Source organism: Tamandua tetradactyla, chromosome 14 (assembly GCF_023851605.1).
Source record: "Tamandua tetradactyla isolate mTamTet1 chromosome 14, mTamTet1.pri, whole genome shotgun sequence".
NCBI lineage: Eukaryota > Metazoa > Chordata > Mammalia > Pilosa > Myrmecophagidae > Tamandua > Tamandua tetradactyla.
In genome coordinates this window covers 53,385,885-53,403,648 of record NC_135340.1, presented here as the reverse complement: position 1 = coordinate 53,403,648, position 17,764 = coordinate 53,385,885, and the positions used below count along the sequence as shown (strand labels likewise).

General features: G+C 37.6%; 1 protein-coding gene across 1 annotated transcript in view; it reads right to left on the bottom strand.

Annotated features, from left to right (window-relative positions):
* The window catches only part of BUB1B (BUB1 mitotic checkpoint serine/threonine kinase B), a 100,854-nt gene that overhangs the window by 50,353 nt on the left and 32,737 nt on the right, over positions 1–17,764 (bottom strand). Inside the window, exons 6-8 of the mRNA XM_077127435.1 lie at positions 15,284–15,450; positions 14,233–14,447; positions 13,984–14,075 (exon numbers count right to left, since the gene is read on the bottom strand). Coding sequence (XP_076983550.1) covers positions 13,984–14,075; positions 14,233–14,447; positions 15,284–15,450 — 474 coding nt within the window. The remainder of the gene's footprint in view (positions 1–13,983; positions 14,076–14,232; positions 14,448–15,283; positions 15,451–17,764) is intronic.

Sequence of the window (17,764 nt, the reverse complement as noted above, 5' to 3'; positions counted from 1 at the left end):
GGCCCTCCCGTCAAGCTTGGCGTTTCGGGCCAGCTGGGCAATTAGGACCGGCACTCTCCCAAGCCGCGGCGGCCAGCGACCCCCGCCTTCACGCCCGGTTTCCCGGGCCGACTGCCGTGCAGACAGACAAGCGCCACCTACTGGGCAGGAAAAGAAAAACAGAGCCCAGAGATTTCACAGAAAAACCTTTCAACCAGCTGGGTCCCACACCCAGGGAAATCTGATCAAATGCCCAGACACCAGCAGAAAATAATGGATGACGCTCGGAAAATTGAAGATATGGCCCAGTCAAAGGAACAAACCAATAGTTCAAATGAGATACAGGAGCTGAGACAACTAATGCTGAATATACGAACAGAAATGGAAGAAGTCTTCAAAAACCAAATCAATAAATTGAGGGAGGACATGAAGAAGACATGGGCTGAACAAAAAGAAGGAATAGAAAATCTGAAAAAACAAATCACAGAACTTATGCGAGTGAAGGACAAAGAAGAAAAAATGGAAAAAACAATGGATACCTACAATGGTAGATCTAAAGAGACAGAAGCTACAATTAGTGAACTGGAGGATGGAACATCTGAATTCCAAAAAGAAACAGAAACTAAAGGGAAAAGAATGGAAAAACTTGAGCAGGGGATCAGGGAACTGAATGACAATATGAAGCGCACAAATATACGTGTTGTGGGTGTCCCAGAAGGAGAAGAGAAGGGAAAAGGAGGAGAAAAACTAATGGAAGAAATTATCACTGAAAATTTCCCAACTCTTATGAAAGACCTAAATTTGCAGATCCAAGAAGTGCAGCGCACCCCAAAGAAAATAGACCCAAATAGGCGTTCTCCAAGACACTTACTAGTTAGAATGTCAGAGGTCAAAGAGAAAGAGAGGATCTTGAAAGCAGCAAGAGAAAAACAATCTGTCACATACAAGGGAAACCCAATAAGACTATGTGTAGATTTCTCAGCAGAAACCATGGAAGCTAGAAGACAGTGGGATGATATATTTAAATTACTAAAAGAGAAAAACTGCCAACCAAGACTCCTATATCCAGCAAAATTGTCCTTCAAAAATGAAGGAGAAATTAAAACATTTATAGACAAAAAGTCACTGAGAGAATTTGTGACCAAGAGACCAGCTCTGCAAGAAATACTAAAGGGAGCACTAGAGTCAGATACGAAAAGACAGAAGAGAGAGGTGTGGAGTAAAGTGTAGAAAGAAGGAAAATCAGATATGATATATATAATACAAAAGCCAAAATGGTAGAGGAAAATAGTATCCAAACAGTAATAATACTAAAAGTTAATGGACTGAATTTCCCAATCAAAAGACGTAGAATGGCAGAATGGATTACGACCCAGCAATACCACTGCTAGGTATCTACTCAAAGGACTTAAGGGCAAAGACACAGACGGACATTTGCACACCAGTGTTTATAGCAGCATTATCTACAATTGCAAAGAGATGGAAACAGCCAAAATGTTCATCAACAGACGAGTGGCTAAACAAACTGTGGCGTATACCTACGATGGAATATTATGCAGCTTTAAGACAGACTAAACTTATGAAGCATGTAGTAACATGGATGGACCTAGAGAACATTATGCTGAGTGAGTCTAGCCCAAAACTAAAGGACAAATACTGTAAGGTCCCACTGATGTGAACCGACATTCGAGAATCAGCTTGGAATATATCATTGGTAACAGAGACCAGCAGGAGTTAGAAACAGGGTAAGATAATGGGTAATTGGAGCTGAAGGGATACAGACTGTGCAACAGGACTAGATACAAAAACTCAAAAATGGACAGCACAATAATACCTAGGTGTAATGTAACTAGGTTGGAACACTGAATGAAGCTGCACCTGAAATATGGTTTTTTGTTTGTTTGTGTGTTGGTATCTTTTGTTTTTGTTTTTTTCTTTTTCCTTTTTATATATATATATGTATTTCATCAGTATTATTATTTTAATTCTCTTCTCTATATTAACATTCTATATCTTTTTCTGCTGTTTTGCTAGTTCTTTTCCTAAAGCGATGCAAATGTACTAAGAAATGATGATCATACATCTATGTGATGATACTAAGAATTACTGAGTGCATTTGTAGAATGGAATGATTTCTAAATGTTGCGTTAATTTCTTTTCTTTTTTTTGATTAATAAAAAAATTTAAAAAAAAAATTAAAAAAAAAAAAAAAAAAAAGAAAAACAGAGCCCAGAGATTTCACAGAAAAATCTTTGAACCTGCGGGGCCTTACACCCAGGGAAATTTGATTAAATGTCCAGACGCCAGCAGAAGATAATGGATCACACTCAGAAAATTGAAAATATGGCCCAGTCAAAGGAACAAACCAATAGTTCAAATGAGATACAGGAGCTGAGACAACTAATGCTGAATATACGAACAGAAATGGAAAACCTCTTCAAAAACCAAATCAATAAATTGAGGGAGGACATGAAGAAGACATGGGCTGAACAAAAAGAAGAAATAGAAAAACTGAAAAAACAAATCACACAACTTATAGGAGTGAAGGACAAAGCAGAAAAGATGGAAAAAACAATGGATACCTACAATGGTAGATTTAAAGAGACAGAAGCTAGAATTAGTGAATTGGAGGATAGAACATCTGAATTCCAAAAAGAAACAGAAACTATAGGGAAAAGAATGGAAAAATTTGAACAGGGTATCAGGGAACTCAAGGGCAATATGAAGCGCATATATATACGTGTTGTGGGTGTCCCAGAAGGAGAAGAGAAGGGAAAAGGAGGAGAAAAACTAATGGAAGAAATTATCACTGAAAATTTCCCAACTCTTATGAAAGACCTAAAATTACAGATCCAAGAAGTGCAGCGCACCCCAAAGAGAATAGACCAAAATAGGTGTTCTCCAAGACACTTACTAGTTAGAATGCCAGAGGTCAAAGAGAAAGAGAGGATCTTGAAAGCAGCAAGAGAAAAACAATCCATCATATACAAGGGAAACCCAATAAGACTATGTGTAGATTTCTCAGCAGAAACCATGGAAGCTAGAAGACAGTGGGATGATATATTTAAATTACTAAAAGAGAAAAACTGCCAACCAAGACTCCTATATCCAGCAAAATTGTCCTTCAAAAATGAGGGAGAAATTAAAACACTTTCAGACAAAAAGTCACTGAGAGAATTTGTGACCAAGAGACCAGCTCTGCAAGAAATACTAAAGGGAGCACTAGAGTCAGATACGAAAAGACAGAAGAGAGAGGTATGGAGAAGAGTGTAGAAAGAAGGAAAGTCAGATATGATAGATATAATACAAAAGGCAAAATTGCAGAGGAAAATATTATCCAAACAGTAATAACACTAAATGTTAATGGACTGAATTCCCCAATCAAAAGACATAGACTGGCAGAATGGATTAAAAAACAGGATCCTTCTATATGCTGCCTACAGGAAACACATTTTAGACCCAAAGATAAACATAGGTTGAAAGTGAAAGGTTGGGAAAAGATATTTCATGCAAATAACAACCAGAAAAGAGCAGGAGGGGCTATACTAATATCCAACAAATTAGACTTCAAATGTAAAACAGTTAAAAGAGACAAAGAAGGACACTATCTACTAATAAAAGGAACAATTAAACAAGAAGACATAACAATCATAAATATTTACGCAACAAACCAGAATGCCCCAAAATACGTGAGGAATACACTGCAAACACTGAAAAGGGAAATAGACACATCTACCATAATAGTTGGAGACTTCAATTCACCACTCTCATCAATGGACAGAACATCTAGACAGAGGATCAATAAAGAAATAGAGAATCTGAATATTACTATAAATGAGCTAGACTTAACAGACATTTACAGGACATTACATCCCACAACAGCAGGATACACCTTTTTCTCAAGTGCTCATGGATCATTCTCAAAGATAGACCATATGCTGGGTCACAAAGCAAGTCTTAACAAATTTAAAAAGATTGAAATCATACACAACACTTTCTTGGATCATAAAGGAAAGAAGTTGGAAATCAATAATAGACGGAGTGCCAGAAAATTCACAAATACGTGGAGGCTCAACAACACACTCTTAAACAACAAGTCAGTCAAGGAAGAAATTGCAAGAGAAATTAGTAAATACCTCGAGGCGAATGAAAACAAAAACACAACATATCAAAACCTATGGGACGCAGCAAAGGCAGTGCTAAGAGGGAAATTTATTGCCCTAAATGCCTATATCAGAAAAGAAGAAAAGGCAAAAATGCAGGAATTAACTGTCCACTTGGAAGAACTGGAGAAAGAACAGCAAACTAACCCCAAAGCAAGCAAAAGGAAAGAAATAACAAAGATCAGAGCAGAAATAAATGAAATTGAAAACAATAGAGAAAATCAATAAAACCAGAAGTTGGTTCTATGAGAAAATCAATAAGATTGATGGGCCCTTAGCAAGATTGACAAAAAGAAGAAGAGAGAGGATGCAAATAAATAAGATCAGAAATGGAAGAGGAGACATAACCACTGACCTCACAGAAATAAAGGAGGTAATAACAGGATACTATGAACAACTTTACGCTAATAAATACAACAATTTAGATGAAATGGATGGGTTCCTGGAAAGACATGAACAACCAACTTTGACTCAAGAAGAAATAGATGACCTCAACAAACCAATCACAAGTAAAGAAACTGAATCAGTCATTCAAAAGCTTCCTAAAAAGAAATGTCCAGGACCAGACGGCTTCACATGTGAATTCTAGCAAACATGCCAGAAAGAATTAGTACCACCTCTCCTCAAACTCTTCAAAAAAATCGAAGCAGAGGGAAAGCTACCTAATTCATTCTATGAAGCCAACATCACCCTCATACCAAAACCAGGCAAAGATATTACAAAAAAAGAAAACTACAGACCAATCTCTCTAATGAATATAGATGCAAAAATCCTCAACAAAATTCTAGCAAATTGAATCCAACAACACATTAAAAGAATTATACATCATGACCAAGTAGGATTCATCCCAGGTATGCAAGGGTGGTTCAACATAAGAAAATCAATTAATGTAATACACCATATCAACAAATCAAAGCAGAAAAATCACATGATCATCTCAATTGATGCAGAGAAGGCATTTGACAAGATTCGACATCCTTTCCTGTTGAAAACACTTCAAAAGATAAGAATACAAGGGAATTTCTTTAAAATGATAGAGGGAATATATGAAAAACTCACAGCTAATATCATCCTCAATGGGGAAAAATTGAAAACTTTCCCCCTAAGATCAGGAACAAGACAAAGATGTCCACTATCACCACTATTATTCAACATTGTGTTGGAGGTTCTAGCCAGAGCAATTAGACAAGAAAAAGAAATACAAGGCATCAAAATTGGAAAGGAAGAAGTAAAACTATCACTGTTTGCAGACGATATGATACTATACGTCGAAAACCCGGAAAAATCCACAACAAAACTACTAGAGCTAATAAATGAGTACAGCAAAGTAGCAGGTTACAAGCTCAACATTCAAAAATCTGTAGCATTTCTATAAACTAGTAATGAACAAGCTGAGGGGGAAATCAAGAAACGAATTCCATTTACAATTGCAACTAAAAGAATAAAATACCTAGGAATAAATTTAACTAAAGAGACAAAAAACCTATATAAAGAAAACTACAAAAAACTGCTAAAAGAAATCACAGAAGACCTAAACAGATGGAAGGGCATACCGTGTTCATGGATTGGAAGACTAAATATAGTTAAGATGTCAATCCTACCTAAATTGACTTACAGATTCAATGCAATACCAATCAAAATCCCAACAACTTACTTTTCAGAAATAGAAAAACCAATAAGCAAATTTATCTGGAAGGGCAGGGTGCCCCGAATTGCTAAAAGTATCTTGAAGAATAAAAACGAAGCTGGAGGTCTCACGCTGCTGGACTTTAAGGCATATTATGAAGCCACAGTGGTCAAAACAGCATGGTATTGGCATAAAGATAGATATATCGACCAATGGAATCGAACAGAGTGCTCAGATATAGACCCTCTCATCTATGGACATTTGATCTTTGATAAGGTAGTCAAGCCAACTCACCTGGGACAGAACAGTCTCTTCAATAAATGGTGCCTAGAGAACTGGATATCCATATGCAAAAGAATGAAAGAAGACCCGTATCTCACACCCTATACAAAAGTTAACTCAAAATGGATCAAAGATCTAAACATTAGGTCTAAGACCATAAAACAGTTAGAGGAAAATGTAGGGAGATATCTTATGAAACTTATAATTGGAGGCGGTTTTATGGACCTTAAACCTAAAGCAAGAGCACTGAAGAAAGGAATAAATAAATGGGAGCTCCTCAAAATTAAACACTTTTGTGCATCAAAGAACTTCATCAAGAAAGTAGAAAGACAGCCTACACAATGGGAGACAATATTTGGAAACGACATATCAGATAAAGGTCTAGTATCCAGAATTTATAAAGAGATTGTTCAACTCAACAACAAAAAGACAGCCAATCCAACTACAAAATGGGAAAAAGACTTGAACAGACACCTCTCAGAAGAGGAAATAAAAATGGCCAAAAGGCACATGAAGAGATGCTCAATGTCCCTGGCCATTAGAGAAATGCAAATCAAAACCACAATGAGATATCATCTCTCACCCACCAGAATGGCCATTATCAACAAAACAGAAAATGACAAGTGCTGGAGAGGATGCGGAGAAAGAGGCACACTTATCCACTGTTGGTGGGAATGTCAAATGGTGCAACCACTGTGGAAGGCAGTTTGGCAGTTCCTCAAAAAACTGAATATAGAATTGCCATACGACCCAGCAATACCATTGCTAGGTATCTACTCAAAGGACTTAAGGGCAAAGACACAAACGGACATTTGCACACCAATGTTTACAGCAGCGTTATTTACAATTGCAAAGAGATGGAAACAGCCAAAATGTCCATCAACAGATGAGTGGCTAAACAAACTGTGGTATATACGTACGATGGAATATTATGCAGCTTTAAGACAGAATAAACTTATGAAGCATGTAATAACATGGATGGACCTAGAGAACATTATGCTGAGTGAGTCTAGCCAAAAACTAAAGGACAACACTGTATGGTCCCACTGATGTGAACCGACATTCAAGAATAAACTTGGAATATGTCATTGGTAACAGAGTCCAGCAGGAGTTAGAAACAGGGTAAGATAATGGTAATTGGAGGTGAAGGGATACAGACTGTGCAACAGGACTAGATACAAAAACTCAAAAATGGGCAGCACAATAATACCTAATTGTAAAGTAATCATGTTAAAACACTGAATGAAGCTGCATCTGAGCTATAGATTATTTTTGTTTGTTTGTCTGTTTGAGTCTTTTTTTTTTACTATTATTGTTATTTTTATTTTTTTCTCTATATTAACATTCTATATCTTTTTCTGTTGTTTTGCTAGTTCTTTTCCTAAATCGATGCAAATGTACTAAGAAATGATGATCATGCATCTATGTGATGATGTTAAGAATTACTGATTGCATATGTAGAATGGAATGATTTCTAAATGTGTTAATTTCTTTTTTTTTCTTTAATTAATAAAAAAAAAAGTATCTGCAAATTCCCCTTGTGGGGATGGTGAGAAAGAGGGAAAATTCATCTTACCCAAGTGGAGAATTCTTGATATTCTCACAAGCAGTCGGGACAATCAAAGCAACAGTCTGAGCCCCCTATCTTGGGGTTTGTTCATATGAAACCTAACCCCACAAAGGATAGGCTAAGCCTACTTAAAATTAGGTCTTAAGAGTCACCCCCAAAAGAACCTCTTTTGTTACTCAGATGTGGCCTCTGTCTCAGCCAACACAACAAGCAAACGCACTGCCCTCCCCCTCTCCATGTGGGACGTGACTCCCAGGGGTGTGGACCTTCCTGGCAACACGGGATAGAAATCCTAGGATGAGCTGGGACTCAGCATCAAGGGATTGAGAAAACCTTCTTGGCCAAAAGGGGGAAGAGAGAAATTAGACAATATAAAGTGTCAATGGCTGAGAGATTCCAAACAGAGTCGAGAGGTTATCTTGGAGGTTATTCTTACGCATTAAATAGATATCACCTTGTTAGTCAGATGTAATGGAGAGGCTGGAGGAAACTGCCTGAAAATGTGGAGCTGTGTTTCAGTAGCCAAGTTTCTTGAAGATGATTGTATAATGATATAGCTTTCACAATGTGACTGCGTGATTGTGAAAACCTTGTGTCTGATGCTCCTTTTATCTACCTTAGCAACAGATGAGTAAAACATATGGAATAAAAATAAATAATAGGGGGAACAAATGTTAAAATAAATTTAGATTGAAATGCTAGTGATCATGAAGTATGGTATGTATGAATTTTTTTCTGTTGTCTTTTATTTTTTTCTGAATAGATGCGAATGTTCTAAGAAATGATCATGATGAATATGCAACTATGTGATGATATTGTGAACTGCTTATTATATATGTAGAATGGAATGATCATATGGTAAGAATGTTTGTGTTTGTATGTTGGTATGTCTAAGAAAATAAATTAAAAAAAAAGAAAGAGTAAGGGACACCTCTGTTTTCCCTTAGCTTCTGAGCTGATAGGCTGTGATGGCGTTGAGGGATGCTAAAATGTTAATGAAGATATGAACCCTAAAAGGAAGAGCTATTTCCTATCACAGACCATAGATTCTCAACAGGGATAGAAACTGATTCCTGGAGGGTCAAAGAAAATCTCAGATATGATGGTCTGTAACCTTCTAAAGGACCACAGTACATAAAACTACAGAGTATATCTGTGGAATTAAAATTTCATGGTGGGAATAATTAAGAAAAATATTTAATGATGTTTCTTGGGATGATAATGAGAAACGGGTTCAAAGACCCTACAGGCAATCACTTCCTCAGTCTCAGTCAAAATGTCACATTGTTTCCTTCCTGGCAGTCACTTCCAAATGGGCTTTGGCTCTAGGACCATCTCCAAGCTACACCCTTCACTTAAATTTGTGCACTACAGAATTCATGAAGTTACGCTTTCAAATGACTGCTGGGGTGGATATGTGGGGTAGACAGCTTCTTCAGGAAGCTAAGTATATAATCCAGCAACCTTATTACTAGGCCTATATTCATAGGAACTGAAGGTAAGGACACAAAGGGACATTTGCACACCAATGTTTACAGAAGCATTATTTACAACTGCCAAGAAATGGTAACAGTCTAAATGTTTCCATCAATGGACAAGTGGCTAAACAAGCTGTGGTATATACATGTGATGGAGTACTACACAGCTGTAAAGCAGAATAAAATCATGAACCATGCAACAATATGGAAAAAACTTGAGGACATTATGCTGAGTGAAATTAGCCAGAAGCAAAAGGACAATTACTGTATGGTCTCACTAATATGAACTAACATTAACGAGTGAACTTTGAGAGTTACAGTTGAGAACATAGTTATCTATCAGGAGATAGAAAGAGGGTAGCAATAGTGCATTTGGTGCTGAAGGAATACAGAATGTAGAACAGGACTAATTGTAAAGATTCAGAAACGTATAGCACAGTACTATCTGATGGTGCACAACAATATAAGTACATTGTATGAAGCTGGATGTGAGATTATGCTGAGGAAGAAGGGCTGGGGAGCATGTATGACACCAGAAGGAAAGATAGAAAATAAGGACTGATATGGTATAATTTAGGAATACCTAGAATGGACAATAATGGTGATTAAATATACAAATTTGAGAATGTTATGGCATAAGGGAGAACAAATGTTGTAACATGCTTTCATTGAATGTAACAAAGGAAATATGCCAAAACTAAATGTCAATAAGCAGGGGGTATGGGGGAGGGGTATGGAATTTTTTGCAAAAGAAAAGGAAATGTCCTCATATAGAAAGTGGTGGCAAAGGCATGGTTATGTGAATATACTAGAAACCACTGATTTTTTACTTAGGTTGGACTGTATGATGTGTGAATATAACTTCTGAAAATGAAGAGAGATACAAGTGTTGGAGAAAGAGATGTACCTATTCACTGATGATAGGGAAGCAGAGTAGTGCAGCCTCTCTGGACGACAGTGTGGTGGTTCCACAGGAAGCTAGGGGTGGGGTTACCATATAATCCTGCAACCTCATTGCTAGGTATGTCCCTGAAGGAACTGAGAATGGGGACACGAATGGGCATTTGCACACTGGTATTTATGGCATCAGTGTTCACGATTTTGCAAAGGATAGAAGTGGCCTAAAGGTACAATGAGCAATGAAAGGGGGAAATGTGGAATATACATTGCAATGGACTGCTGAGCAGCTGCAAGAAGGAATGAAGTTGTGAGGCATGCAATTACATTAATGAACCTTAAGGACAATATGTTGAGTGAAACACCAGAAACAAAAAGACATATTATCATGCCTCATTCATACGGACTAACTATAACATACAAACTCGGAGAATTGAAGTTGAGAGCATGGGTCATAAGGTTGGGGCCTACTGTAAAGGTTCCTAGATTGTAAGCTTTTAGAGCAGTCACATCTACTCTGGAGTCATTTCTAAATTCTGAGATGCTGACTATTTGCATCTGCAGGGGCCAGGAAATGACCTGGGAACCTGGTCAGGTATTTGTGTGACACCTGAGACTCAGAGTTAGAGTTATGAAGCTATGAAAGTCAGTATTATCCCAAATAAGAACTGATAAGAAGGTGAAAAAGTGATCAGACTTCAACTAGAGATGTGAATAAAGCTGATCTGGCTATGACTAAGAATATGACTTATTTGGTCCATTTGGAGGTTGTAGATTTCTGGAAAGTTATCCTAGTGCATGGAAACTTTGTGGAATCTTAGATATTGCCCTAGGTGTTCTTTAGGATTAACTGGAATGATTTTGTTGGGGTTTGGCAAGTTATGATAGGTAGCAAGGTCTAACTGAAGTTTGGGTAAGAGTAATCTCCAGGGTAGCCTGGGTTTGATTCCCGGTGTCTACCTATGCAAAAAAAAAAAAACACAAGGACAATTAAAAAAACAAACAAACAAAAAAAAAAAACAAGGACAATAAATAAATGGGGGGGTTAAGGGGTAAAAAAAAATTGGGTAGATTGAAATATTAGTGTGTTCAATGAGAGGGAGGAGTAAGAGGTATGGGATGTATGGGTTTTTTTTTTCTTTTATTTCTTTTCCTAGAGTGATGCAAATGTTCTAAAAATTATCACGGGAATGAGTACACAATTATGTGATGGTATTCTGAGCCAATGATTGTATACTTTGGATGGAGAGTATGGTGCGTCAAGACATCTCAATAAAAATAAGAATAAGAAAAAAACAAAGGCAGAAATCCCATTACTAGGTATAAATTCAGAAGAACTGAAAGCAGGGACATCAATACACATTTGCACACCAGTGTTTATGGTGGCATTATTCACTATTGCTAGTGGATGGAGGTGGCCCAAGGGTACACTGATTGATGAGCAGAAGAGTGATCTGTGTTGTACACAAAGATGGAATATTGTATGGCTGCAGAAACGACGTCATGAGATTTGCAATGAGGTGAATGAACCTTGAGGACACGGTTGAGTGAAATAAGCCAGGAACAAAAGGACAAATATATCACTAATATAAACTAACTATAATGAGCAAACCCTGAGAATTAAATTCGAGGGCATAGGTAATCAGGAGATAGAAAGTGGACAGATATAGGGCAATCAATGATTAAAGAGTATAGAATGTTCAATGAGGCTCATTGCAACAGTTCCTAGATTGTAAGCTCTATAGTAGTCACATTTACTCCTAAATTTTAACTGTTGATTTCTATATTCTGAGATGCTGTGCTCTCTGTGTATAACCTGGTAGATCACTGGAACTTTGAGTATCTGTGTGACATCTGAGACTCAGAATTCTACAGTGCTGACAGTCAGCAATACTCCATACAAGTGTTAAAGAAGCTGAAAAAGAGATCAGACTACAATCAGAGATATGAATGAAGCTGAGCTAGTTAGGACTAAAGTAAACCAGAATACAGGGTAAAGGGTGATATTGTCTGTATTTTAAAACTTCAACTGTCATATGAGATCAAAGGAAGAGATGCCTATTTTGTCCAAAATTTAAATTTCCTGTAGCACACTATCTAATTTACCCTGTCTGTTCAGTTTATTTAAACAACCTAATGACATCAAGCCTGAAATAGAAAATGAGATCTTGTTATTCTGTATAGTTTAATGTAATACTCTCATACATTCCAGAGTATTTTGGGCAGAAACTAAAAAAGTATTTGCAAAGTCCCTTGAGGGACTGGAGAAAAAATGTGGAACCATTAAATTTCCTCACCTGGAAATTTCTTGATATTCACTCAAACATTAGTGACTCACAATTTAATAAGCCAAGCCCTTCATCTTGAGGCTTGCCCTTATGAAACTTATTTCTGTAATGGCAAAGTTAAGTCTACTTATAATTATACCTAAGAATCACCCCAGAGAACCTCTTTTGTTGCTCAAGTGTGGCTACTCTCTCTAAGCCAAACTCTGCAAATAAACTCACTACCCTCCCCCCTATGTGGTATATGATTCCCAGGAGTATAAATCTCTCTGGCAACATGGGACAGGACTCCTGGGGATGAGCCTGGTCCTGGCATTGTGAGTTTGACAGTGCCTTCTTTTTTTTCGCATGGGCAGGCACCAGGAATTGAACCTGGGTTTCCAGCATGGCAAGCAAGAACTCTGCCTGTTGAGCCACTGTGGCCTGCACGACAGTACCTTCTTGACCAAAAAGGAGGAAAAAAAAAAATGAATCAAAATAAAGTATCAGTGGCTAAGAGATTTCAAATAAAGTTGAGAGGTCATTCTGGAGGTTACTCTTATGCAAGCTTCAGCCAGATATTGTAAATTGCTATAATATGCCTAGCCTCAACCAAGAGTATTCCTGAAAACCCTAAAGAATACCCTTGGCTCTATCTAAGAATCTATAAAAGTTTTACTGATTAAGTATATTTTGTCAGAAACTTTGTCCAGATTGTTCCTATGTCAGATAAGCCCTGAAACCCAAGGACAACAGTCTCTCCAAGAATATCAACCAGTTTCATTCCTCTACCCTATAATTTCAACACCCTTTTCAGCACTAAGAAATTAGAATGGTCATTGCCCAGGTATCCCTGACGTTTGAGAGAATGATCAAATGAGAGGGAAGAATCGTAACTGAAAAGTTAGGATTTAACAAATGATTATGACTACTGACTCACTATATAGATATTTATTTTTAGTTTCTAAAAAGAAATTTTAGTGTATTAGAATAGCCAAAAGGAAATACCTGAAATTGTTGAACTGTAATCCAGTAGCCTTGATCTTTGATAACTATTCTATAACTATACAGCTTTTATTTTGTGATCATGTGATTGAAAAACCCTTATGACTGACATCTCTTTATTCATTGTGTGGGTAGACGACTAATAAAAGTCATGCATGAAAGAAAAAAAGGTTGGGAATATGGGGGTAAAAATACCCCTAAGTAAACTATGGACAATAGTTAATAGTACTACTTTAATAATCTTTTATCAATTGTAACAAAGTTAACTACTGTTAAAAAAATTGTATAATTACCAAAAAGTGCTATCATTAATTGTAACATTTTCTACACCAATGCAAGTGTTGTTGGTGGTGTGGTGTATGAAAATCTTGTATTTTATACATGATCATTCTGTAAACCCACAACTTCTCTAAAAAAAAAATTAACTTTTATTTTTAAAAAATGCAAAAAAAAAGAACATCTCACTAAAATCACAGCCTTCATGTTTAACTAAAGCACTGTAATATGTAGATATAAATCTAACTAATAAGTTTATTCCTTAGTATTACCAAATGGCTTTTTATCTCTAACATAACCAAAGGAATACAAACACAAAAGAAACATGAAACTTTGGTTATTTCATCCCCATAAAAAAGAAAATACCTTTGGAGACTAGGATAGGTGCTTATGCCCACTCTTCATAATTCCCATTTCAAAATTATCTGGAATTTAAACTCACATAACTGGCTGCTGCACAGTCTCTTCCACATATGGAGTAAAACTAGGAAGCATAGGGGGTGTAGCTGCCACAGAAGCTGTATTACCACGAGGCTGGCAATGAAGAAAAAAACTGAAATCACCATGGTTTTATATTCTGATACAACATATGCAGTCTGCATAAACATTCAAGAGGGATTTAAAAAGATGCTAAGAATAGTCTCCTAAATCTGAAGTCTTTGGCATGGGGGCAAGACTGAAGAGTCCTTACCCTGTATTCCAGGGGCCTGCCTGTGTTCCAAGGTCCTGCTTTCAGCTCATTCTCTTTAGCCCTGGGCACAGGGGGTGCTATCCAAGGCTGGACAGTAGGTTTAGGCAATTCTGCTTTAGAAGCCTCATCAGCATTTTCATCAAAAACGGTAATTCTAGAATTACTAAGCATCTGTTGAGGAACTGGATTTTGGACTCCTCTGTTCTGGCTTGGAGCTAGGAGAAAATTATTAAAACTTCATATAAAACCTTTAATTATCAACTTAGATGCCAGCTAAGGTACACCAACTCTTCCCCAAATCAAGGAGATCACTTCCACCATAGAATCAGAGATTTCAAAAAACAAGAATTAAAAAATTCTTCATGGAATAACTTCTTTATCCACTCTGTATGTTTATTATACTCTTCCTGTTTCTCCTTCCCTCCTCCATCCCTGCTCTCCAATCTCTTATTCATAGACTTTCAAAAAGGAACTCTATATTCTTCCAGTTATCATTCTAACACTGTCTAATTTTAACAGAAACAAACTTAACCTAAATATTCATTATTCAGTTGTAAATGTTCTTTCAGTGAAGATGAATAGCAGCTGAAACATACTGAATTTAGAGAACACAAATCAATCCATTTATTAGGGGACTTTTTTGCTGTAAGGCAGGTTATTGCTTACATCAAACATCATCATGATATGGATAAAATATCTTTTAGGATTATATGCCCCCCTCTGCCCTAGCTGTAGAATCTCCAAGCAACATTCTGACTAATAAATTTAGTTCCCAGATAAACTAATATCAGGAAAAGGATAAGAAACAAAAACCATTCTGGTATACATGTCTAATTGCTATAACCTTAGTGATAAAAGATTACTGTTGATTATCTTTGGGTGTTCCAAAAGTCTAATTTCTGGCTTGAAAAAGCTGAAAATGAGATTCTTCATCATATTAATACCATTAATACCATTCACTGAAGCTTTGGAAGTCCTAAACTTTCCTCTGACTATACCTGCTATATTACTGAGCCATAAAATTTTCTACAATAACATTTAACAAAATTACCCTTGAGAGCACCACCTATGCGGCTGATTGGAGCTCTGGCTGTCTTTTTTCCTTTGCTTTTTAGATCAGCCAATGTGCTTCGCTGTGGTCCAGAAGATTCAAAAACTTCCTCCTCTTCTTTCTCAAGTGTCAACAAAGTTTGTCGAGAAACTCGGGCTTGGAATTGTCTAAAATAAAAGAATAGATAACTAAATTTTAGTGACATGACCCCTACTCACCAGATTTAAAAAAAATCTTATTTGTTAATATAAACAAACAGGAGAAAAGTAGGACAAGCAGGACAAATATAGAATTATCCCTAAAGAAAGCTTTTTCTCTTAGGAAGAAAGAGAAGCACTTTGAGAGCAGAGAAGATTTGGGCTAGAATGATTTAGCCTCCCCTTAAATTTCCAAGTTTGACTTAACAAGCAATGAAAAATATTCATAGGATCACCATTAAACTAACTAAGGACTGAGATTCTAAAATTTATAAAAACAGAACTCTCCACCATCAACTTTTCATTATAAAACATTTAAAACTTGCAGAATAATAGAAAGAGTAAAATGAACACCCATTTACCCTTAGATGCACCAACTGTTAATATCTACCATTTCTATTTGATCACTGTCTATATGTCTCTCTCTCTCTTTCCAAACACACAACACACTGCTTTTGCTGAACCATATGAAATGAACAGTGCACACAACATGACATTTACTTTAGCTAAGCTGGCAGAAGTTTGAAGACTGAAATACTTCATCCTATGCTGCTGCTACACTTGTAAGTATTATCAGAAGGATAAAAAGCAATAAATTGCAGTTGCAGATCAATATGAAGTAACACCATTACAGTCTTTACTGGTAAGAATTTAAACTCTGGGACAAAATACAAAAAAGAAGCAAGTAACTGAGGAAACTGACAAGTAAACAAAAATCGACTGTGGAGAGGAATCAAAATTTGAAGAAGCAACCTACACAGGGTTGAATTTCCTGTGTTTTGTTTTGTTTTCTCTTTTTTTCTCTCATAGCTTTGAACTACTTCAATGGTTGTGTGGGAAGCTAAAACTCCTAAGGAAAAAAAAAATTCTTTCTGGCCAGAGGAGTGGGAAAAGGGATTCTGAGGGCCAAAGGGTATAGAAGGAATACTTCACAGGAATAAAGTGAAGAAAGGAATTGAATTGGCACAAGTCCCAGGCTCACTCATGAGCTGTGCATGTACCCAGATCACACAAAGGAGCACACGACAGGCTTTGAGAACTGAACTATGATATAAACCACTGGCCAAGTCCAAGGCTAACCCCTGAATAGCATTGAGAAGGCCTTGAAATGACAATGACATTGGAAACATGATCATATAAAGTGAGGCAGAACTTGTGATCTGAAGACTGGTTGCCTACTAAGATAAAAACATCAACATTGTCTTGAGAATATCAACAGGACCTAGAGTCTCATACATAATGTACAAAATGTCCAGGACACAATTCTAAATTAACTGACATACAAAGAAACAGCAAAATGTGAACAATTCTCAAAGGAAAAGACAAGAGATGCCAAGCTCAAGATGACCAGATGCTACAATTTTCAGACAAACATCTAAAAGCAGCTACTATTACTGTAGTCCGTGAGGTAAAGATGAAGACATCTGGAGAGGGGCCAAGATGGCAGCTTAGCAATGTGTGCGTTTTAGTTTGTCCTCCAGAACAACTACTAAATAACCAGAAACAGTACCGAACAGCTCCCGGAGCCACGTCAGTGACCAGACCCACAGCATACCCCAGTCAGGACCAGCTGGACCAGCTGCAAGCCTCCCCAAAACCGTGAGTTCCCCAAGCCCCGGCTCCCGGTGCCCCTCCCCCACAGGTGGCTTCCCAGAGGGAAAGGAAAGAGACTCTAAATCTGTTCAAGGCAGAGGTCGCTCATTGGGCTCACGGAAAAAGAGGAAAGGGGAGGAAACGGAGGCTTTAGTGGCTGTCTCTCTACAGAGACTTGGCAGCCTCTGGATTCAGCAGCGGGACTTCTCAGGCTGCAGCTGCCCCAGGCATAGACAAAAACGGGCTGCTTTCAGGGCTGTCTCCCACCTGTGCCTTCCCCAGGAGAGGGGAGATTCCCAACTCAGGAGGACTCCCTCCATCAAGAAACTCAGACCCCAAGGCTTGGCAATTTGAAGCCATTAAAACCAGCCTACAACCTCTTCTCTGTCTCCACCACGCCCCCAACAGGGAGAGTCTTTCAAAGTGAAAAGAGCTGCAACATCTTTTGCTGGTGGGACCTGCAGTCAGACAAGCGCCACATACTGGGCAGGATAAGAAAAACAGAGCCCAGAGACTTCACAGGAAAGTCTTTTAAACTGCTGGGTCTCACCCTCAGGGAAAACTGACACAGGTGACTCCTTACCCCTGATAGGAGGCCAGTTTAGTCTGGGAAAACCCGGCTGGAGTATATAATACCTACGTAGACCCTCCTAAGGGTGGGGGGGGAGAGGCACCATACAAGCAGGGCAAG